General features: G+C 36.0%; 1 protein-coding gene across 1 annotated transcript in view; it reads left to right on the forward strand.

Moving 5' to 3' along the window:
- Positions 1–5,821: 5,821 nt before the first annotated feature.
- The window catches only part of LOC129218513 (cGMP-dependent protein kinase 1-like), a 32,662-nt gene continuing 13,519 nt past the window's right edge, over positions 5,822–24,964 (forward strand). Inside the window, exons 1-3 of the mRNA XM_054852801.1 lie at positions 5,822–5,915; positions 10,296–10,437; positions 13,875–14,038. Of these exons, the coding sequence (XP_054708776.1) occupies positions 5,827–5,915; positions 10,296–10,437; positions 13,875–14,038 (395 nt within the window). The 5' untranslated portion in view covers positions 5,822–5,826. The remainder of the gene's footprint in view (positions 5,916–10,295; positions 10,438–13,874; positions 14,039–24,964) is intronic.

Below are 24,964 nucleotides of genomic sequence, written 5' to 3' on the forward strand. Positions count from 1 at the left end.
ATTTAATTGTTGTTTTTTCACATAATTTTGATGCTCTTTCAAGCGAATTTTTAAAGCACGCCGAGTCTGTCCAATATAGGCAAGTTTACAACTACAATTAATTCTATAAATTCCACAACAGTTAAGAGGGTGAATAGGATCTTTAAGAGAAGAGAATGAAAGTTTAATTAATAGGAGAGAACACCACCTGGAATTGGAAACGTTTTAGAATCTTAGCAACCTGATAGCTTACAGATGGAAAGAATGGCAAAACAACCAAATTCTTTCTGATGAAGGTTCGGTTAAGAACATTAGTTAGTGGCTTAAACGGGCCTTACGTTTACATTTTCCGCCTTTTATGCAATTTGTGTTTTTGTTTTTGTTTTCGGAGTTTTTGTCTATTGTTGTATTTTGATCGTGATTTTTTACTTCTTGTTTCTTATTCATTCTGTTATTGTTTGATTTTGTTTATTTTCATTTGTTTTGGTTTTGCTTTTGATTATGTCTCAAATCAATAGGTTTGCCAATCTTCGGATTAAGAAATTTCGTTTTTTGAACCATTTAAAATTTCTTCAAGAGTGTAGGCGCAAGAAAATTATTCCGAAGTTTATTTCTTTGAAATGTAATTTACCACGTTCTGTAAAAATTGACAAAGTAATCTTTCGGTCGAAATTGGCTTTACTCAGAGCTTCGATCCAGGAAACTAGGAAACATTTATCGTTTATTGAACGTGAACTTTATGATTTACATCTTGCGGTTTCTAATTCCATTCCGAACTTTAACATTATTGACAGAAATTCTTGGTCTAGAACCCTTCGTTCCTCTGATAAACATCAAATTGTTTTGAAAAAGAAATTAGCTATGCTTTGTAAATCTTCTCATGTCGTTCCTCTTGATAATTTACCTGTTGTTAATAAGAAGGTTGTTGTTAATCTTTCTAGCGTTCCATTAAGTAATTCTCAAATTGAGGCTCTAAAATGTAATGATAATTTTGCTGTGAGTGTTAATCCTTCTTTTTCAAAGCTTATTGCTCCTGTTGAGAAAGCTTTTAAATTTAGTGCCTTAACTTCCTCTCAAAAAGATTCGATTCGGCATCTTATAGCTTCTAATATTGACTTTAACTCGAAAATTTCTAAACCTGTATTTGCTAATACTGTTAGCCGTTCTGTTAAAGACTTAGTTTCGAATTCTGATCTGGTTGTTACCAAAGCTGACAAGGGTGGCCAAATTGTTGTTCTTGACAAATCATCTTATGTTGATAAAACTAATGATTTGATTTCTTCTGGGCCATATGATGAAATTTCTAAAGATCCTAGTGATAAAGAGTTAAAAACTATTGCATCTGCTGTTAAGTCTGTTCAGTCTATTCCTTCAAATGTTTAAACGCTCTGTTGTTCCATCTATTGCTAATTGTGCTAGATTTTATGCTTTACCTAAGGTGCATAAAGCTGGTATTCCTTTCAGGCCGATTGTTTCCAATATTGGTACGGCTTCGTACAAACTTGCAAAATATTTAGTCTCTGTGTTTTCTCCCCTTAGGAGTCACAATTTATTTACCATTAAAAATTCTGTTGAGTTTGTTAAAAAAATTCATAGTTTCGTTCCAAATAATTCTTTTATGGCTTCTTTTGATGTTAACTCTTTATTTACGAACGTTCCCGTCGAGGGTTCATTGTTATGCCTTCGTAGAAGACTTTCTGAATTTCATTTCACCAATACGGAAATTGAGGATTTAATTTTCCTTACCCGTACTTGTCTTAAACAATGTTCTTTTGTTTTTAATGGGAATTTTTATATTATGTTAGATGGTCTGGCTATGGGTAACCCACTTAGCCCCATTCTTAGTGATATTTACATGCATTATTTTGAGGTTAAGCTGTTCCAAAAAACTGCAGTTCCAATTTTATGTTCGGTATGTTGATGATTGTTTTGTTCTAATGAACCAGAATCAGTTTGAAAGTGATGAGGTTTTATCTATTTTAAACTCCATTGATCCTCATATTCAGTTTTCTTGTGAGAAAGAACGGAATAATTGCATTTCATTTTTTGATGTACTTGTTTCTCGTACAGAAATTGGTTTTGAAACTACTGTTTATCGCAAACCTTTTGCTGTCTCTTTACCTCCTCATAGACTATCGTCTCATCCTCCAAATCAAAAATATTCTGCTTTTAATTCTTTTGTTTATCGCGCAATTAATATTTGTTCTTCGTCGGAACTTCTTAAAGTGGAACTTAATTATCTTAAAGCTGTGGCAATTGATAGAGACTATCCGCCAACTTTGATTGATTCCATTTATAAAAAACTTTCAAATAAATCCCAAACTAATGTTCTTAACCGAACCTTCATCAGAAAGAATTTGGTTGTTTTGCCATTCTTTCCATCTGTAAGCTATCAGGTTGCTAAGATTCTAAAACGTTTCCAATTCCAGGTGGTGTTCTCTCCTATTAATAAACTTTCATTCTCTTCTCTTAAAGATCCTATTCACCCTCTTAACTGTTGTGGAATTTATAGAATTAATTGTAGTTGTAAACTTGCCTATATTGGACAGACTCGGCGTGCTTTAAAAATTCGCTTGAAAGAGCATCAAAATTATGTGAAAAAACAACAATTAAATAAGTCTAGTATTGCTCAACATTGTTGGGATTCGAATCACTCTTTTGATTTTACCTCTTTTCAGATTATCCAAAAATGCCCCAATTCATCAGATCTTGACTTTTGGGAATCCTTTCATATTTTGAGGAACAGTTCTAACTTAGTTAACGATCTTAGTGCAGTTCCATATTTTTCTAACATTTGGCTCCCATATCTTTAATACTGTCCTTTCCCCATTCCCCCCCCCCTCTTTTTTTTTTTTTTTTTTTCCACTCATTTTTATCTATCTTTCTTTGTTTATTTTCGCCTTTTTGTCTTGATTGACACCCCCCCCCCCAATTTTCTTCTATTTATCTTTATTTTTCCTTTTTTCGAATTTTTTGTTTCTGTTTATCTTTTTTCATGGTTTTTCATTCTGCTTTTCCTTTCTTGCGGTTCACGGTTACTGACAATTTCTTTTCTTTTTGTTTAAGCTTCGGCTTAATCCTTGTCCAATTGAATTCTTTCTTTCTGGGTTCGTACCTAAGCGAAAGCTCCTGACCTTTGCTTGCATTCCTATTGGTTCCTGAAAGGTTTATAACTTTGTCATTGGTGTTTGGCTAATCCGCTGTTTTTATCTTTTAAGCTGCATGCTTATCTGCTCTTGGCTTTTGTCGGATGTCTTTTCATCCATAAGCTCATTATTTTTGCATTGAAAAAGGCGTTCCCTGTAACGCCGAAACACGTGTCTGCTGTAATTTATAAATTTGTGCTTCTACTTACGTTGTTTGGTCTGACTTTACTATTCAGCACAAAGGTATTTATTTATCTTAAAGGTCTATTGAACACAAAAACTTGTTCTGCATGTCGTTCTCAAAAAATGTGCTTTTGTGAAAATTAAAAGTAGCAAAATTTTTCAGCCATTCATTAAACTATGATAAATTTACTAAGGATTCTTTTTCGATAAATGACGTCAGCCTTGGTCGTATAGTGGTTAGTACCTTGCGTTGTAGCCATAATAACCCAGGCTCGAATCCTTGTCGCGGCAGTATTGTTACGTTCCGCTTGTTGTTTATTCAAAAAACTCCGACTGAGTTCGAGAACATTTTCCACCTCTTTGTAATTCTTACTTACTCAAAACCGGAAAGGAAAAGCACAAAGCGTTAGTATTTTCAAAAGAATGCTCATCAAAAATATTTTTTTTGTCAACAAATCCTTTAGCAAGTACAACAGAGATATATCGAGCAAATTATGATATTTTACGTATTTAATGTAATATGCGTCTTTGCATTACTAAAAAAAAAATAATAATAGAAGCATCTATTTTTTCTTAGAAAGTTACATATATATTATTGAAATTCTTTTTCCGGTTTTCGGGCGGACGTGATCGTATAGTAGTCTATAATCTTTGATATTGCGTTGTGGCCGCAATAACCTAGGTTCGAATCCTGGTCACGGCAACAGTATCTATTTTACATCGCACGTTACTTTCCGGTTTTATTTCCATCTGTGTACTCAGAATAGTTAACTCAGAATACGTAAAATACACCGCCAGCTCAGTCATTTCCAGCCGAGGACTGCAGTTTCGTGCTTATTAGCAATCATCAGCCCGGCATAGGATAGTGACTAATTGAACTGGAGATGGAAAACCTCTTAAGGAAGCCACGAGTGCGAAACAAACTGGTAGCAAATATAAAATTAGCAGACCAGACGAGTGACCGAAGCAGTGGTTCGGTTCAACTCGAAGGTTGAACGCGAGGCAAGGTATATTCAGTAAATTAGTGCTTCGGTCACTCGTCTGGTCTGCGAATTCTATATTCGCTACCAGTTTGTTTCGCACTCTTGGCTTCCTTAAGAGGTTTTCCATCTCCAGCTCAGTCACTTTCCTATGCCGGGCTGATGAGTGCTAATAAGCACGAAACTGCCGTCCTCGGCTGGAAATGACTGAGCTGGCGGTGTATTTCACGTATTTCTGCTTTAGCCCTGGCTAATGGGCGGTAATTTACTGAATATAGTTAATACTACTCTGTATTCTCACAATAGCAAAAAGACAGAAAGAACAGTGCTAGTGTTTATTTATTTGAGGGAAAAGTATATTTTTTTCATTATGTTTCGCTAGTAAAATAAAAGTACATTTTTTATAACACAAAAACTTCTTCGGCACTTCGCCCTCTTTTGTGAAATCAAAAAAGAGTATAGTGGTTAGTACATTGCGTCGTGGGCGCAACCCAGGTTCTAATCCCGGTCACTGCAACAGTGTCAATTTTACATCGCATGTTATTTTCCGATTTTAATTCCATCTGCTTACTCAGAATAGTTAATACTGCTCTGTATTCTCGCAATAGCAAAAAGATAAAAGGAACAGTGCTAACGTTTATTTATTTGATGGAAAATTATCTTCAAACGTATTATATTAACATAGTTTGTTAGTGAAATAAAAGCACATCCTTTTGTGAAACCTAAAAAGAGAAAACAATATCTAGTCATTTATAAAAACCATAATGATATTTACAAAGGATTTTTTTCGTGCTTTTGTCGTCGGCCGTGATCGTATAGTGGTTAGTACATTCCGTTGTAGCCGCAATAAACCAGGTTCGACTCCTGATCAAGGCAGTAGTTCATGTTTTACTTTGCACTTTTTGTTTCTAAATATAATGCGAGCTTTGAACTCAATATAGTTATTACTACTCTATATTCTCACAATATCAAAAAGAGCTGAAAAAGTGTTTTTTTTTTTTTTTTTTTTTTTGATAGAAAATTATTTTCAATCTTTTTTTACTAGTCAAATAAAGGTCAAACACACACAAAAACTTCTAATAAAAAAAAATCCGTGATCGAATAGTGGTTAATACCACTGCCAGGTTAGGCAGTAATTTTGAAACACATTTTGCAAACTATAACTTCTAAATCTTTTAACGTATTTGAAATTAGCTTAAATGAATTTGAAAACTTCCCTGCCTCGTTATAATTAGCCAAAAAAATAATAAATAAATAAATGTGTCTTACTTCCATATTAATCATCAATCAGTATTAAGTTTAGATTTATTATTTTAAAACATTTTTTCGTTTGCTTACCAAAATGGAGAAATATGATTCCTTTTGATTCGACGCCGGGCCCCTGTAAACGCCCGATTAGAACCTTTCGGTCTCTTGCTCTGTATGGTTCAAACAATAATTAAGTTTGATTGTTGAAAATAGACTTCAGTAAAAAACAAAAAACTAGTAAGTAATCACAAAGTGTTGTAAACACGCAAATTTCTTTTCTCTTTTTCAGAATGTACAAGACATTCCGTGACGAGAAATACGTATTTATGTTGATGGAGGCTTGTCTTGGAGGAGAAGTCTGGAGTATTCTGAGAGACAAGTAAGATTTTTAGGCAACTTTCCTCCAAGTGATTGAGTAATAATTTAAAATCTTCAGATTTATTGAAATACATATCTAGAGTCCGACAAATCCCTGGTTCCATATCCAGGGAGACTAAAAAAATACGTTTGCGACTATATCTTTCAGAACAAGCATCCTTTAGAACACACTGGATTATCCTATATACTCTGAGAAATATTTTAACAGGCGCCTAAACTTTTTCCTCGCTGCTAAGCTTTTGCAATTTTTGTCGGTCCCTGCAAATACTTCTAAAGAATTGTATGCTTTCCCACCATTTTATTTATATAATGCATTTTAACTGTCAAGTTACGTAATTTTGTTCATATTTGCATTTTGAACTTTCTTAAAATTGTAGAAAAAAACCTTTTATTTAAATATAAAATTAAGTGACCAAGTTGCGTGTTCCTTTATGTTTTGTGACAACTTGAAGTTGGGTGGGAACCGGACTGTTCGTCGAAGGAAAAAATTAGTTCTAATTTCCGTATTATAAAACACTTCATTTTATTTAAATTCATAATTAAATAATTTTGAACTTATGGCTCAAATTTAAAAGTTTATCACATTTACCTAAGTAACTGCAAATATAGCAAATCTCCATGTAACGAGTTTTCCTGATAGCGAAATTTCAGCTGGAATGAGCTGTAGCTTTATACAGAGCATGTTCGAAATAAGCATAATCGGTGGTACGGCGAGAGGGAAGGGGGTCAGAACTCCCCAAAGTCTTCGGTTTCAACATACAAGGTCCGGCTATTAATTTCCAGATCTGACGTAACTGTAAGAGAACGAAAAGCAGGAAGATGGCACTAATGATTGCATATTGAAGAGCGTTTTCTTGCGCAAGTGCAGTGCATTCTGAAGTAGGGGAGACTGTTGTAACTTGGATCACTTCTAAAACTTTTTGGTTTTCAAAAAAAAGAATGTGTGATTTTTATGGTTTTTAGTTATTAAAACTTAACTTAAAGCCTTTTTGCATAAATAAAGAAATATTTCCGATTATAAAATTTTTTTTTTCTATTTTTGTATATTTTTCACAAATTTTACGTAATTTGGTCCATGGTACATGATGCTCGTGTACCTTGAGACAGACCTCTTGTACTTGCTTAACTGCATAACTTACGTTGTATTCAAGTTTATTGGACCCACTTTCATTCAACTTTCTTAAATGCCTAGTAATGGTTGACCTGCTAACTTTGAATACTTTTTCGGTCTTTCTAAAAGTCTTTTTTTTTTGTCAGGATCATTACTTCTTACTGCTTCAATAGCATTTTGCAATGCCTGAACATCTACTGGGTCCCTCTTGATTCCAGTTTTACTCCGAGGCATGATAAAATCCTACCTATATATAAAAAAAAAAAAAACAATCACTGCAGCCTATTATACCTTGATCCAGTGGTTCTCAAAATACAACATGGAGCTTGGTTTGAAGGTACACGAGGGTGCATGTTTATACAGACGTGGCTACCCTAACCTAACAGCTACGTAAAAAGTGAAGACTAAATGCTGAATACACTTACCGAGAGACAGGCAATAGATATAATGATCAATCAGTTGGGTAACTCTAGTCTTTAAAAGTCCAATTTCATTTAAGTAACACTGGAATTATTTACATTTGTTTGCACAAATCACAAAGCAATCACTATCCACATACAAGCTGGAGTTTCAACCTACAACCCACTCTGGCAGGTGGAGAGACTGTCATGGCTGACATAGTACCGTGATTCCTCACCAGGTAAAAGCGCTAGCTGATTAGAGTGCATGGCGCAAGGTACACCATAGTCCAGGGTACAACAGTCTCCACTAAGTGGTTCTCGTGGAAAGGCGCATTAAAACGTAGCTCTTCAATTCCTGTTGTCACCATAATGCGAACATTTTCAATTGCTTCCACTGTGCGTACGGACTGCGACCGACCTGTGTGTGGATCATCATCGACGCTTTTGCGTACATCCCGAAAGTGCTTAAACCATTTAAAAGTTCAAGTGAACTTGTTTCAACATTTCGTACGTTTCTGCAGCTCCCTTGCCCAATTTGAAGCAAAATTTAATGTTAATTCTTTGCTCCATTTTTGATTGAACAACAGGAATTTGGGAGCTATCTTTCAATGCGCTATTCCACGAGAACCACTTACTTTAGAATGACGCCGATAGCACTGCATATGCGCAAGAAAACGCTCTTCAGTTTTCAATCATTAACGCCATCTTCCGGCGTTTTGTTCTCCCACAGTTATGTAAGTCCTGGAAATTAATAGCCGCACCTTGTATATTGTCAATCATAATACGATAGTTAAGATACATGTACGGACTAGGATGACCCACTCCCTTCCAGAAGGTAAATTCCGGCTGTGCTATTAGGTATTACACTATTTCGAAAGTAGGTCCAAAAAAAAAATCCTACGCCATGACTTATACTTGGTTTTCGTGAACCATAAACGTTACGTTAGCGGTAGACATTCATGACTGCAAAGCTTAAGATAAGTCTTTTTTATCTTTGCATAAGTTCATGAAAAATGAAGACTTGTTGGCTCTGTTTCTATACCTCTTAACTGCTTTGAGGTCGTCCACATAAGAGATTACGCTTTGAAGGGGTGGGGGGAGGAGAATTTGAGAAATAGTGATCGTTTGTGACAAGGGGGAGAGAGGGAATAACAAGAAGTATGACAACACACACTTTTTCATTGCAATGTGTTTATTAGCGGGATATAGTGGCGAATGTACCAAGTCGCAAATGTCTCAATTACGAGGGATCCTACAGCATATAGGTACACCAAAGAAGACCCAAAAGTAGACTTGCCACACTTCTGAAACGTTCAACCGGGACACCAGAATTCCCCCCCCCCCAATCCATCGTCATGGGTATTCAAATGTGTACACAACCAAGACTATTTTAGAGAGTTGTTCATTCTTAATGCTATGAATAAACGGTTGTGGTTACTAATTATAAACCTAAACTACAGGTAATGATCAATGACTCAATCAGATAAATTTAAACATTTTCTTTTTTGTGAACGTTTATATGTAATATGTAACGGAATATGAATAACTTAAGCAGGAAGAAACACTTTGAATGCGGAAGGAAAATTTGAACATTTACCTGTACTTTTTATTGTCTAGGAATTTTTTTAGGATTTTTTTTTTTTTGTAAAAACTTTCACAAGCTAATCAGATATTAATTTTACTAGTCAATCTTATAAACGACAAAGTAATTATCCTAAATATTCCTTCAATGTTAATCTTTTGGAAGACTATTTCTTAGCTTACATTATCTGTCATAATCCAACATTTTTTAGACTTTTTAGGTCATCGATTATTAAATTTACCTTTTTCTTGGACTTGAAGTAAACCGGCCGGGACACCGGGATTTTGTCTGAAAACCGGAACTGTCCCGATCGAACCGAGACGTCTGACAGGCTTACCCAAAAGGCAAATGAAAAATGTTTTGGTAGTTTTGTTCATTTCTTAGGGGCACCAAAAAATATTGCGCCGGGGTCCCAAACCTGTAAACATGCGTGAAATGTGACGTGGAGTAAGGTGAACTGTGGCAATGTGTGGCAAACTGGGAAAGGTTCAAGTATGTTCAAAAAAGTGTACCATTATTAGTTTATGGACAGTCCCTTTGATTTATTACTTAAATATGATTTTAAAATAAGTAAAATGACGCAACGTGTATAAAGTAAAAATTAAACATTTTAACTAGAGGTTAAAACTCAGCAAACAGCTTTTTCGGGACTATTAAATGCAATCCCCTTCATCAGTGCATAAAAAGAAGAATGAGTGGTTCACCAATGCAAATCAAACGACAAATGAACAAAAAGGAAATGAAGCAAAGTAAATAGACAAGAAAAAGGAAACTATTACGTCACCGGAACAGCAAGGACTGCACATTTTTATGCACTGATGAAGGGGCTTGCATAGCCACGAAACTACTGTTTGCTGAGTTTTTAACTCTTTTAAATGCTTTAATTTGTACTTTATACACGTTGTGTCATTTTACTTATTCCACAGTACTAAGTTCTCGACAGCTTTTCTCAATATGATTTTAAAATCCTAAAAAAATTCAAATGTTCAGCATATGCAGCAGTAAATTGTAGTCAACTTCAATGAGATGATATCTGCCTCCAGCACGGTTATTGACTATTCCAGACTGATGGACAGTCTTTGGATGTCATAACCGGGCTGTCGGTATACTGCATGCAGCTGTGCGTTTGGTCTTACGGGTATTTGTTAGTTTATTTATTTACTTAGATACGACTTAGATTATCATTCTTCCTCCTTCTCAACAGTTCAAATATTTTATTTCAATGTAAGTTTTGAAAGGCTAAATATTCTGTATCAGTTCCACTTTGTTGCTGTATTTGATTATTAGGGGTGAATTTGATGATGCAACCACCCGTTTTATCACCGCTTGTGTCACGGAAGCCCTGGAATACCTACACGCCCGGAATGTTGTCTACCGAGACTTAAAGCCAGAAAATCTTCTGTTAGATTCCCAGGGATATGTTAAATTGGTAAGCTGATTTTTATTGCCATCTTCGCGCATTAGCGTCAAGTAATTCCAATTGCACAAATAGAGATAACGTTTTTTTTTTTTTTTTTTTGAAAGTTTAAACTTATTCCATTTTATTAACCTTCCAAGCAAAAGGAGCAGGGCTTATAAATTTTGCCCGCTACTGTCCACTGTGACTCTGAGGTCTTATCAAATTTCATTATGCACTCAATAACAAAAAAAAAATCAAAGTACCAAGAAGGAGTTGTCAGAATCAGAAGGAACTGTCAGCGTCAATTGAATGCTTTTATTTATTTTATTTATACAGAAGCTAAGCAGCTTCTCATACATTGAGGACTGCGTGCAAAGGGTTTTGCTTCAGGGGACACACAGGAAAGATTTACAACACAAGAAAAGGAATTAACACCCAGGGCATCTAGGGGAATCAAACCCACGCCCTCCGGCTTAGAAGACCAAGTTTCTACCATTCTACCACAGCGATCTAGGAAGATTAGGCGCCGAGCATATTGAGCGCTGGGAATATTGGGCTCCCAGGTTTTGGCCCCTGTTCAACAATTTCGGTACCCAAAAACTGTGAGTCCAGTCGACGGCGCCCAACTTTCCCAGCGCCCAATGTTTCCGGCGCCTAATATGCTCGACGCCCAATGTTCCCGGCGCCGAATATGCCCGGCGTCCAATGATCCCGGCGCAAAATATGCTGGGAGCCCAATATCCCCGGCGCGCAATCCTATGCGCCCAATCTTCTCATTTTGCTACCACAGATTCACGGAGGCCCCAATCAAAAGCTTTATTAGGGCATTTACTGTTGCTTTCACTTGGAGTAGCGTCGAGTTCGACATTATTCGGTTGCAACCGAATGAATCTAGAACGTCTTTAGTAATGAATACAGATCAAATTTTGGCAATGATGACGTTTTTGTACGCTTGTGGAGAACCCGTATTGAATTCTCAAACACTGCCTTTGCTTTTCAGCGGCAAACCACGCCCGCAGATGGAGTGGTGTTATGGGGTGCTATCGTACACGAAACATGATCCTCCCTAATGTTGATTCACAACACTATGAGAGCCTAACGGTACGTTTTTGTGTTATATTTCAGTCACATGTTTTGGCTCTCATGGCGGAGTTATCAGGACAATGCTGGAGCACAACACACAGCGGTCTCGGCGGGCTTCCTCTTCCACATTATCAACTTCTCTGCCCTGCGCCCTCATTTGTTATAAATCGCGCCTATCTGGGATCACTTGAGATGGTAAACTGGTCAACCTGTGACCGAATAAGTGGCGCGATTGCAGTAACTGTGATACGAGATGACGTAGGACATCGTACGAGATTGTTATGCTTCAATGCTCGACTGTATATCGCCTCGTACATTCAAGCTAAAGGTGGTTCAACAGGGTACTTAAATATCCATTCATTTGGGATTTTTCCAACAATAAATGATAATTTTGCTTTCATTTCTTAGTCACTTTTTATTATCAATGTTACCATCGCGTGCGTTAAATTTCGTTTCATTCTGAGAAATTCTTGGTGCGCAAATTTTTGTGACAAGGAGTGTATTAAGCAAAATAAAGGTCGGTTTGGCTTTGAATTTTTTTTTAGCCAAGTGTGATCAAAAGTAACAAAACGGCTAATATTACCCAAACCTGGCCTTGATTGCAATAGCTTTAGTTTTAATATACATGGTGAGTGTTAACAAGATAAAAATACTTTACTGGATGATAGAAAACATGCAAAGAAGCAAGAATACGTATAGGAGCCTATGACCGCAAATGCAATGTCTAATAAGCGCGTTGTAACAACAATGGAGATATCGGTGAAAGCTTGTCAGAAAGGCTCGTCAATGAGACGGTCGGTGAGTTGTCATTTTAAAGGGCTGTTCACTTATCAGCCGTCCGTCACGTCCGCACCGATTTTTTCCACCCGAAATAAGTTTTCTTTGCTGGTTGCCATGACAGCAAGCCTTCTTAGACGGGACCGGTTTTGATAAGAACCTTGATATCTGACGGCCGTCAAAAGTAGGACAGCATTTGATTACTTTCTGGTGGGTAAATTCAGTCACGTAATTGATGAACGGCGCCTGTATGTGAATGCTACTTTGCTTTCTTCGATAGTCCGTCACGTTAAAAAACGGGATGGACGGGGCGGACGGCCGATAAATGAACAGCCCTTTTAACACAGCTGTAGGCCACAAATTTCGACAACCACTTTAAATCTCCCTTAAAAACTAAAATGTTGCGTAAAATCGTAATAATGTTATAAATTGAGACCTGTTTCGCATCCGTCAGTTTCTTACTTGGTGTGCATGTAGAGCATCGCCATAAGTTCCTTGGTGTTGTTGCTTGCTTAGATGTTTTCCATCACCCAGTTCATTTAAACCCTAGATCGCAGCTTAAGTGGCGACATGTTCGCCATCTTGAATGAACTAGCCTGCTTTGCTTCTTGATTGTGGTGCCTCTTGATTGTGGATGGCAGAGTTTCAGTATCGAAACTTCGAATAACGGCAACCCTAGGATTGGAACACTTTTGCTTTGGCAACCCTATACCATCGGTTTTTAAACAATTTTACCAACACTTTTTTTATACAACTTTTGTGGAAACTCGATGAGGGTAAATATCACTTTTTGGGCACCTTTTTGCCCCTGACAACCCTGTTTAGGGATGGGAAAAAGGTAGACAACCTTACTTAAACGTTTTTTTTATAGCTTTTACACTCCATTTATGACAACAATTTTTGGAATCTCGATGATGGTAAATAACTCATTTTTGGGCACTTTTTAGCCTTCAGCAAACCTGCTTAGGAACCGGAAAAAGGTAGACAACCTTACATAAGCGTTTTATTTACAGCTTTTACTCTTCATTTATGACAACAATTTCTGGAAACTCGATCAGGGGTAAGTTATCTTCCTCATTGAAAATTTTTTATCCCCTGACAACCTAGGTTAGGGAGCCGAAAAAGATAGGCAACCTTAGTTTAGCGTTTCATTTCCATCTTTTACTCTTCATTTATGATAACGATTTTCGGAATTTCGATGAGGATAAATTACTCATGTTAGGCGCCTTTCAACCTTTGGCAACCCTGATTAGGTCACGTGAAAGAGGTAGAAATTCTTTCTTTCACGTTTTATTTACAACTTTTACTCTTCATATATGGTAACAATTTTAGGAAACTCGATGAGGGTAGGTCAAGCCTAGTGGGATCTTAGACTATGAGAAGCAGAAGCACAGGACGCTACTTCATCATAGTAGACATTGGAAGAAAGTGGCGTTTAGCTCTAAGATGGCGGACGTCTCTCTACTTAAGCTACGATTTACGGCTATAAGTAAAGTATTGCAGCGTTGTTCAGTCTCACCATGTAGAGTAACAGCTGCCGGAAACTCACACTGCAGAAATTTCTATAACGTTTGGTTAAGGCTGATGCATTTATTTTATTTCCTTAGGTCGACTTCGGCTTCTCCAAAATCCTTCCAACAGGCCTTAAGACATGGACTTTCTGCGGTACACCAGAATACGTAGCTCCAGAGATCATTTTGAACAGAGGTCACGACAAAGCTGTTGATTTTTGGGCAATGGGAGTGCTTATGTATGAACTTCTCACCGGAACGTAAGTATTATTCACTCTCACATCATTTATAATGTTTTCATTCATATGAAGAACAATGTAGACCAAGGGTTCTCAATCTAGGGGGGGGGACTTAGAACAAATTCTAGAGAGCTGTGAATGCATTTCACATTCACAGATAGAATTCAATCACAGTGTAGAATTCAATCTAGGGGGGGGGGGGGGGAATTAGGACAAATTCTAGAGAGCTGTGAATGCATTTCACACATGAAGAAAAAAAGTAAAACTAACTATAATTTACTCAATTCTGAAGACACATGTAAACATTTTCGACATCATCGTCATTTTTGAAGTTTTTAGTGCAGTTTTTGCCCACATATTTCTGTAAACATTTTCGACATCATCGTCATTTTTGAAGTTTTTAGTGCAGTTTTTGCCCACATATTTCTGTGAAGCTGTACTTTTAGCATTAGCATTAAGTCAAAATATTGAGGAAGGATGGACATTGCACGTGTCCCGAGGGGCGCTTTTCACTTGTTTCAATCCAGTATTCAAAAACTTGTCAAGAGCAAACAGTGTTGATCCTCCTACTGATGTTGTGAAAGTGGCTGGTATTACGTGCCATCACCGAGATCCCAGATTGTTTCAATTTTATTTGTATTTTGTACTTTAATGTCATGTGTATTAGTAAGAATATGTTCAAAATAAGGTTATGGAGAGTAATACTACATTTGTTTATGAAATTATCTATATTTTAAATTTACAAACAGATTAAGCTATCCTCCCAAATAGCTTCAGTTTCAAATTTTGATTGTACTCTTGCATTGACAATCTATGGTAGAGGAAGTGGTCCAAAAACGGGCCACCACTTTCATTTTCTACCTACTGATTTACCTGTTCACGCCAAAGGGATAATTTTAGTGCCAATACCTCTTAAAAACATTCATAGGGTGATTTTAGGGTTCAAAGACCTTTGCACCAGTTTTAAGTGTTTTGAAACTTCATAATTACGAAAAAAGAGAAAATCACGTTTTTTAAAGGTGGTCCAAAAACGGGCCACTTGAGGAATAAATACTTTATCTCTTAAAAGATAAATGAAAACCCTGAAATTTTAATTCAAAAATTTTAGTAAATATCATCGTAGATATTTTTATGGAAAATAAAAATCATTTATTTCATTTTTTAGTTGCAGAAGTTACAAATGTAGTAAACCTTTTTTTTTTTTTTTGTCATTCCACACACTCGGATGCCTAGCCTTGCAGCAGAAAATCCACACTTCTCCAGTAATGTCTTCTGAAACGAATCTGTCGTAAAAATTTGCATACTACATTGCCATCTTCAGGTCCATCAAAAACAGGAACCACCAACTCGTCATCCTTGTCGTTGCTATCAGTAGGAGGTCAGTGTGGTCCGAGTCCGACTACTGTCGTTGGGATTTCTTCTTTGACTTGTTGGCTTTACTTGAAGATTTTAGAAGTTTTCTCTTTTCACGGGCAACTGATTCCCCACTCACAATTTTCCGACAGTCGTTCGCTGCAAACTCCTCGACAGTTCGTCTTTGTAAGATGATCCAGTGATGATGCAAGTCTTGGCACTCTTGCGGCCACCATTGTTCTTTTTCCTTGCAATACTAGTAGGGATTGGAGATATTTCATATGGACTGACGTGTTTGGATGGCTGTGGTGTAATCCACATTGGATTCCCTTATTTTTTCGTTTGTTTCGATTTCGCGCAGATTTCCTCAGAGCGAACTTTTGATCTAACCCGGTCTGTGATTTTAGAATAGTGATGACGTCACAACAGACGGTTATTTCGTATGTGGCGCCAGTGTCTTTTTCCCCGTGTTCATAGGCTGCCGTATATGGTAATGTTTTGTTTAAGAGTTTTGATTTGTGCATTTCGATCACCCTTTTTGTTATCGGTGTAACGGACTTTTTCGCTTGCCACGTAATTTGCTCGAATATTTCGGGAGTTCATAATTTTCCTCCGTGCAATGCTGACGTGCGCGGGGCAGGTTTGTTTTTTTTAACGGATGAGTCGTTTCCCGTTATCGGCTATGCAGAGTCTGGCCGAACTTCCCGATTTTGAGCTGGGGATGTTCCTTATGCCCCAATCATGCCTGTATGTGTGTGCTTGACATTATTTTTGGGTGTTTGTGCCCAAACTCATTTTATGATGGCCTAAGTTAGAATTGATAAAGTGTTATTATTTGGTGCTGAAGATATTTCGCCCCAGTGCTGCCGACCGGGCATCGCACGGCTTGTGAGCCAATATCTGTGACGCTCTTCATTGATGTGCTAATAAACTTCCTTAATTACCATTCTAAACTTTGTGTGGACTTTTCATGTTTGGATTACAGCGGGCCTGCAAAGCGAGATCACATGATGGGTGAGACACTTCCAATTTATTTCTGTAATTGCGTAATTTAAAAGTGCCAACTTAAGTTATCTTTAAAAGTGCTTGACCTGTATGATGATGTCATTTAAGTCTGATGGTCCCCGTCATATAATTCTCACACTTAACGAGTTTCGCTTCATTGGTCGAGGAGTCCTTGCGATTGTCGTGGTTGCAAGACTCCGGCCTGGGTTCAACGTACACACTATACGATACGGCTGCCGTCCGATTATTTTACCCCTCACTTCGGGGGGTCTACACGACATTTTTGGTGCGTGACCAGTCCCTTTTTGGGGTGTGACAAAAAAAAATTTTTTTTCTAAACAAAATGAATAATTTGTGTGAAGAATTTTGCTGGGTTAATCAGACTCAAAATGTGTTTTGGGGGTCTAGAGGTGCAAATTTTTTTGGATATGTTCAATATGCATTTTGATATGTTGACATGACTAAAAATATTTGATTTGTGAATATTGTAAAAAAAAGAAAAATTCTCGGAAGTGATAATCATGAAAAACAGAAATCATATTCGCAGAAATAGTGCACCTCGTGCTGTTATTTCTAACAGTACAAATAACGTGAATTCAAATGTAAACACAAATGTTACACAAACCCCTCAAAACGTTTCAAGGTCTCCTAATGTAAACAAATCGCCTTTTATGTTGCATGTAAACAATTTCAGTGGCGATTCCGCTCAGGTTGAATATTTTGTAGAGCAAGTAAAAGATATAATTGAAGTTAATTCTTGGCAAAATAAGAAGGGAGTGCTATATTTAAAAAGTAAATTGACAGGAGCCGCACTCAAATATATTTTGGAAACACCTGATTTACGCTATGCTGATTCAGTAGAAAAAATAACTGATGCTTTGTTGACATTTTTCAAGCCGGTCACAAATATTTATTCTATGAAAGATTTTCATGCCCTTTGCATGGAAGAATCAGAGTCAATTTTGAATTTGGCTCATAGAATAAAATTAATTACCACTAATGTTTTCAAAATTAAAAATCCAGAATTCCAGAATGAGATAATGTTGCAGAAATTGCTATCCACTATCCCTTCCGACTTCAGATCCAAAATTTTGGAGTTGAACATAAAGTCTTTTGATTCAGCTGTAAACAAAATTGAACAATTGCAACAATTAGAACGAGATGTTCAGTCTTATGACCAACCTCAATTTTCTGATGAACATGTAGTAGCTCTTAACAAAAAAAATTGTGTTTTTGGAAGAGCAGTTAAAAAATGCTGAAAATCTCAATGCAAATTCACAAATGAACTCTGATGATTGTTTACCTAGAAAAAAGTTGTTTACCTCTGTGGATGATTTGTCTGATGTTGATGAAATTCCTTTAAAGCGTTCTGATCAAAATGGTGTGTTTCATGGGAAACAAAAATTTTGTAATGATAGAGAAAGTGCTAAAATCATTTGTAATTTTTGTGGAAAATTGGGGCATGTTCAATCAAAGTGTTTTCAATTTTTGAAACAATTTAATAACAATGTGAGATTTAAAAATAAGTCGTTGTCGAGAAATTTTTCTCAATTTAATAATGCAAATGCTAGATTTGATAATTTGTATCGGAGAAGAAATGAACGTTTTCCTTTGCATGAAAATAAGGAGAATAGTCAGGTTAATTTTTTGAGTTATTCAGAAATTCTTAAAAATAAGGTGACATATAATGATGTGGGAACTCAATTTTCTCCAATTAAAAGTGTTCAGTGTTCGCAGACTGTTCGCGTTGACACAATTCAAAATTCTGTCCCACTGACATCACAGAATTCGTGTCAAATGCAAAATCAGACACCAATGGTAAATTTTGAACAACATGTTCCAAATAGAAGTATGTCGGTACAAAATCCAGAGCCCAGATTTCAGTTCCCACAACCTATTCATAACACTGTTGAATTGTTACCAAATTACAATTGTAATTTCATACCTAACAATATTCCCATGGTTAATAATTCATATTCAGGTGGAGGTAATCCTTCATTAGTTCAACCAGTTGTTGAACACAGAGCAAATTTTGCTAACCAAAATGTTGTTAATGGACAAAATTTTATGAACTCTAATGAAAATACACAAAATGTCCATAATGGTAATAATGCTGGTTACAATGTACACAATCGGGTTATTCCACCTCCTCCTGGTTTTAACTTGTCATTTTTGCCTGAAAATAATGCTGTGATGTCACAACCACCTATTTTTGACAATTTAATGCCTTTTCATCAAAATTTAAGTGTGATGGGCAATAATCCTGTTAATCATAGTGCTTATGTGTCGGATGTGACTCGCTCTAGTGGTTATGGTTGCTCGAAACCTGTTAGAAAGTCCACCGGTGTCATTAAAATGGGTAAAACTCTTGCAACTCAAACTTCTCCTGTGAAAAATAATTCCTCATTGTCGGTTGAAGCTCAGGAATTTATTCCTGCTGCTCTGGTAAATGTAAGATTACAAAGTTCACATCATGAGGACTTGTCAAATAAGTTACCATTGGTCAAAGTTCAAATTTCTAATTTGTTTTTTTCTTTTTTAATTGATTCTGGAGCTAGTCTAAGTATTTTGAGTGATGATGTTGTCCAGAAAATTAAACAAATTGTCAAAATCAAAAATTTAGGAAGAAGAATAACTGTATCCACTGTGAATTCCAGTGTAGATTTTATTTCGTGTGTAGAATTTTCATTTAAAATTCAAAGTAATTTCTTTCGTCATTCTTTCTACACAATGAATATCAGAGATAATTCTCCATTTGTGGGAATTCTTGGTTATGATTTCTTAACTAAACATAACATGTATATTCTCCCTAAAGAGAACGTATTATTTTATGACGGTAACAAATTTCCTTTGTTGAGGAGCCCTCATGAACTTGACAACAACGTGAACTTGTGTAATAATTGTAGTGCTTACACATCTCCCAGTTTGGAAGCAATGAATAGAGTTCAGGTTTTTTCTAAACAGTTTGTTGAACCAAAACAAACTGCTCTCATTAAAGTTTTTGCTCATGGGAAGTTAGACAACAAATCACATTTTTTGTTTACAATTTGTGATTCGGTTAATTCAGTTAAAATTGAAGAGTCGATAATTTCTATTGATGAGGACCCGAATGGGCAGCTGTGCAAGAAAAATTCTTTTTATCTATATGTTGAGAACCATTCTTCCCAAAAAGTTCATCTCAATAAAAACATGACTTTGGGGCATTTGAGTCAAATTGACCATATTCAGGAGATTGAGAATAAAAATACTGAGCATTCACTGAACTTTATTCAGGCGTCTAATGAAGTTGTGCAACTCAGGGAAAAAGAATTTAACTTGGAAAATTTTAATTTGGCTCATTTAAAGGATAATCAACTGTCTGACATGCAAAATTTGTTGAAAGAAAATACACAGTGTTTTTCAAGTTCTTTGAACTCTCTCGGTCATTCAGACAGAATCAGAGTTGATTTTCAATTCACTCATGATTATCCAATTAAGGCGCTTCCTTTCCCCATACCTCAGAGTCTTCAAGAAGAAGCTAAAAATCAATTAAATCAATTACAAGAGGCTGGCGTGATTTCTAGGAATTTATCTAATTACGGCTGCCCCTGTCTCCTGGTGAAGAAAAAAGATGATGGATCAGGCGTACAAAAGTACAGATTGGCCTTAGACTTAAGACTTTTAAATGCCATAATTGTTCATTCATCTTACCCGCTTCCGAAGATCCATTCCTTGATCAACTCATTGTCAGAATACAAATATTTTTCAACTTTGGACTTACATGCTGCCTATCATCAAATTGATTTACCAGAAGAGTACCGAGACAAATTTTCCTTCACTACACCTTGGGGTACATATGCTTTTCACAGAATTCCTTTTGGCGTGGCCAGTGGAGCGAGCATACAACAACATTATTCTGACACTGTTTGTGAACAAACAAACATGGACGGAGTGTATTCCTATCAAGATGATTTGATCTTAGGTTCCAGAACCTTTGATGAGATGAAGGTTAAGCTTCAGAAACTGTTTTCAGTCCTGAAAGACTTTAACTTGACTCTGTCACCAAAGAAATGTCATTTTTTCATGGACAAAATAGATTACCTGGGATTCCAGATTTCCCAACATAAAGTCTTGCCAATCTCGTCAAATATTGTGAAAATTACTTCCTTTCCTCCGCCAAAAACAAAGAAGCAGCTGAAGCGTTTCATTGGTATTTGCTCATATTACAGAACACTCATATACAAATTTTCTGATTTGATTCATCCACTGAATCAGTTGACCCATCCTAAAGCAGTTTTTAAATGGACAGATGAAGTAAATGAATGTTTTCAAAAATTGCAAGAAGTGTTTTTCAAGAATCCATATATTGTTCAACCGAATTGGAATGAGAAATTCTATGTGAACACAGATGCAAGTGGACTGGCAATAAGTGGTGTGCTCTTGCAAAAGAGGGATGGTTTGTTTATCCCAATTTCTTTCTTTTCGAAATTGCTTTCTCCAGCTGAAACAAGGTATCCTGCTATAAAGCTAGAATTGATGGCAATTGTGAAGACTCTCGAAGCATTCAAGTCATACATATTTAATCGCCACATCTTTTTATTGTGTGATGCCAAAAGTCTGAAATTTTACAGTAAAAACTCGTCTCCTGCATCTTTAACTACTCAGTGGCTAATGACTTTATCTGAGTACAATTATTCCTTCTTACATTTGGCTGGTGAAAAAAATTTATTTGCTGACATGCTCTCTCGCACAGACCTTACAAATCATCAAGTTGATATAGTATCAGATCCTTCTTTGTTGCGTGATAATCGAATTAACCCTGTGGTTGACACAACTTTCGATAAGGGGGAAGTTTTACCGGAAATTGTTGAATTGTATGAGGATAATACCGGGAATTGTGTAAACACTGATGGTGCTGATCAAAATGTAAATTTTGTTGATAATATACAGAATTCTGGTACACTTTTACAACATTGTGTTAATGTGTTGAGTTTAATTGATGTTGGAGAAAAGGAGAAAGATCCTTTGTTGCAAGTAACTCAGTCGACTATTTTAAAAGAGCAATTGAAAGATCCCAAATTATCTGTCATTTATAATAATATTCTTAATAGAGTTGCCCTTGAAAAACATAACAAATTTTGTATCCATCCTGAAACTTTGGTTTTAATGATGTGCAAAAGTAATTCATCTAATGATGATCAGGAAAATTTGAAAATTGTCATTCCTGATTCTTTAAAAGCTAAAGTTTTAAGTATTGCTCATCATTCACATCTTGGCATAAATAAGACTTATGCATTTTTAACTAAAAATGTTTATTGGGAGAGAATGTATGTTGACTGCTTAAATTACTGTGCTAGTTGTACTAAGTGCATTCAGGCAAAGCCTCATCGTATAAACAAAGCACCATTTCAGGAATCTTTTTCACCTGTTAAATGTAATCAATTAGTGACACTTGACATTGTTGGACCTTTTAGCAACAACAAATACATCTTAACTGTCATTGATGCCTTTTCGAGACACTTAGAGTTGTATATTTTGAATAATATAACTGCTGTGTCAGTTGCTAAATCTTTCTTTAAATACGTCACTTTGTTTGGCAGACCTGAATTAGTTTTGACAGATCTTGGTCGTCAGTTCAATTGTGAACTGTTTGCTAAATTTAATCAGCTTTTTAATATACAATTAAGGCATACAACGTCGGCAAATGCCCAGGCTAACACTCTGAGTGAAAGGGTGAACTTGTCTATTAAAACTTCAATTAAAGCTTTGCTAGCTTCTGGTCTTGATTTTGATTATGCTGTTGATGTTCATAAAGCCTGTTATAACGCGTCCACACATTCAACTACTGAATTCTCTCCTAATCTTGTTCACTTCGGTCGGGAGTTGTCTTTGATAACAGACATTGTTAATTTCAATATTAATCCATCTTTGGATTCCGCTTTTGAATTGCACAAGCTTTTAGAGCAACTTCAATTTGTGTATCGTGAAGTCTACCGGAATTCTGTAACTAAAAAGTTGGCACAAAATCAAAGTCATAATGAAAATTGTAAACCTCGTAATATTCAAGCTGGTCATCTTGTGTACTTGAAGTCAAAAAACAAGTACAAACCTTCATATGATGGCCCATATTTTGTTAAAAAAGTGATCTCACCCGTATTGCGTCTTATTCAGGAATTGAATAACAAGCAGGCACCATTGAAGAAAATACATGTAAACCGTTTGGTGAAGTTCCAAAAAAGACAATCACATTTGGGTGGTGAACAATTTGGGAATAAGAACAATGATGTTGGGAGACCGGAATCTCCTATCCCATTTCAGGTACCTGTGAATGCTGATGTGGTTCCTGCTGTGAGACCCCTGAGCCCTGATGCTTCCGCCGGACCGTCTTCGGTTCCTGATGCCGTTCCTGTGCCTGACATCCAGAATGATGTCGGAGCTTCTGTTCCCCAGCATGATCCTGTGCCGGTGCAACAGACCAGATCCCCATACCAGCTTCGGCGACGTTGAGTAGCTGGATGTGCGCTGCCGCCGCTATGTCCCTGTGGCTCCTTCTGCTGACCGTGATAGTGATTGGGCCTGAGAAAGAATAGTGCCTATGATCCTGTCTCCATCTGCCGAGTGCCATGAAGGGACCTCTGATTTGTGCAAGTGTTCCTGATGATGATCTCATCAATAGGTGGTAGTGCCTCCAGAAATTCAGTGAAAAGTGTTTAAATTTTTTTACAGTGTTTGTGCAATTGCGACTGGAACTTTTTGCAAATAAAGTGCATGAAGAATTTGTCGTCTGCAAGAAACATGGACCTTGGTTACCTCTTCCAAGATGAAATGATGTCAAGTATATTGTATATATTTTTCTTTCTTGACAAATTTTGATTGAAAATTTTGATGTTTGCTTTTGATTTTTTTTAATGATGATTGATGTTGTGCATATGCTTTCCCTTTGGCTTGTGGTTGAAATTTGGACTTGTCCTTGTCACACAATTCTATTTTTTTTTTCTCTTTTGACAAAAATAAATGTTGAGTGATAAAAAGTGAATTTTTTTTTAGGGGTTGATGCATAACATAAAATATGCTTGTGAATGAATTGCCAAATTTTTTTGATGATTGTCTATTGAAGTTAAAATTCACTTGAAGGGCATTTGATCTCACTCAACTTGCATACTGCTTTGATTTTTTTTTGTTTGTGACCCATGTGACATGTTGTTGAAAGTAATGGCAGATTTTTGAAAAAAAATTTTTGTGCATTGCCCTTTCGAAAGCAAAATTTTGGAGCAATTTTTTTTTGAATTTGAAATATATTTTGGTATGCTCTTGAATAATCGGTCACATGTCTTTGAAAGCATCTAAATAATTGGAAAGTGAATTTAGATTGAAGAATTTTGAAACTTGCTCTTGATATTTTATATGTGAAATACCTTTTATTTGTAAATATGAATTCCTTTGTTGTCACTTTTGTTTGCCCTTTTTGCAGGTTGACTGATTGAAATGATTTGCTGAATGTGAAAGGTTCATTTGATGGTGCTCTTTGGTTTGGCTGAGCCCTGTTGAAATTGGTGTACACCTTGCTTTCCTTTTTCCCCATTTTGGTGTTGTAGAGGTACATTTTTGGCTATCTAAATTTGTTCAGATCTGACTCCTCTTTTCATTTCGACCTCAAAATTTCACACATTTGGATTTTTTTTTTTTTTTTTTTTTTTTTACAAAAATGAGTTGTAATGTGAAGGAAAAATCTTCCTTCGTACCTCATTCAAAATTGTAACCTTCTTGGAGTACCAATTGAATGATGTGTGACAACTTGAAATGAATGATTTGAATGAAGGGCATTCTGTGTCAACATGTAAATTTTTTTCTTTGTTTCTTTGTGGAATTCCATGTTTTGTGAAGTGAATTTGAAGCATGCAAATTTTTTTTTGAGATGACTGAAAATTTAATATCTCCTCTGATCAGAGCTAATTCTTGTGTGAAATTTTTTTTTGGTTGAATGAATGCTGCAGTTGCCATGTGTACACATTTTTGATTTTCGGATTCACTAGTGATGGTAAATATTGCAAAAATTGATATATGGCCATTTTGTACATTTTTTTGGTACCATTGAAATGTTTTTGTGCATTTTGAGAAGTGAAATTGTTTTTTGATTGAAATTTTTAATGCACCCATGTTCTGTGTTAGCTGAAACACTGTATGTTTAAAGAGAATTGCATATGAATAATTTTGATTGCATGATGTGTAAATATTTTGAAATAATTTGAAGAAAATTTTTGAATTTGATGCAGGGCTTTTGGAAATGAAATTTTGAATTTGATTTTGTGAAATGACATGATAAAAATTTAATGCATCAAATATTTGTTGTAAAATGCCAATTTGAAAGTTTGAGTATCCTTGTATATATGGAGATGAATGAAAGTGAAAAGATATTTTACTGATCAGGATACTTTTGGCATGTTTTGGCCTTTTTGGAAAACCTTTGAAAGAGAGTTTTTTTTAATTGAAAATTTTTGGCCATTTTGCTCTCTTTTTGTTTTTGGCATTTGAAAATTTGAATTGTTTGACATGCTTGATGCCATTGTATATAGTTGATTTTGAAAATTTTGGCAATTTTAAGAAAAAAAA

This window comes from Uloborus diversus, chromosome 3 (genome assembly GCF_026930045.1).
Source record: "Uloborus diversus isolate 005 chromosome 3, Udiv.v.3.1, whole genome shotgun sequence".
In the NCBI taxonomy this organism is placed as follows: domain Eukaryota; kingdom Metazoa; phylum Arthropoda; class Arachnida; order Araneae; family Uloboridae; genus Uloborus; species Uloborus diversus.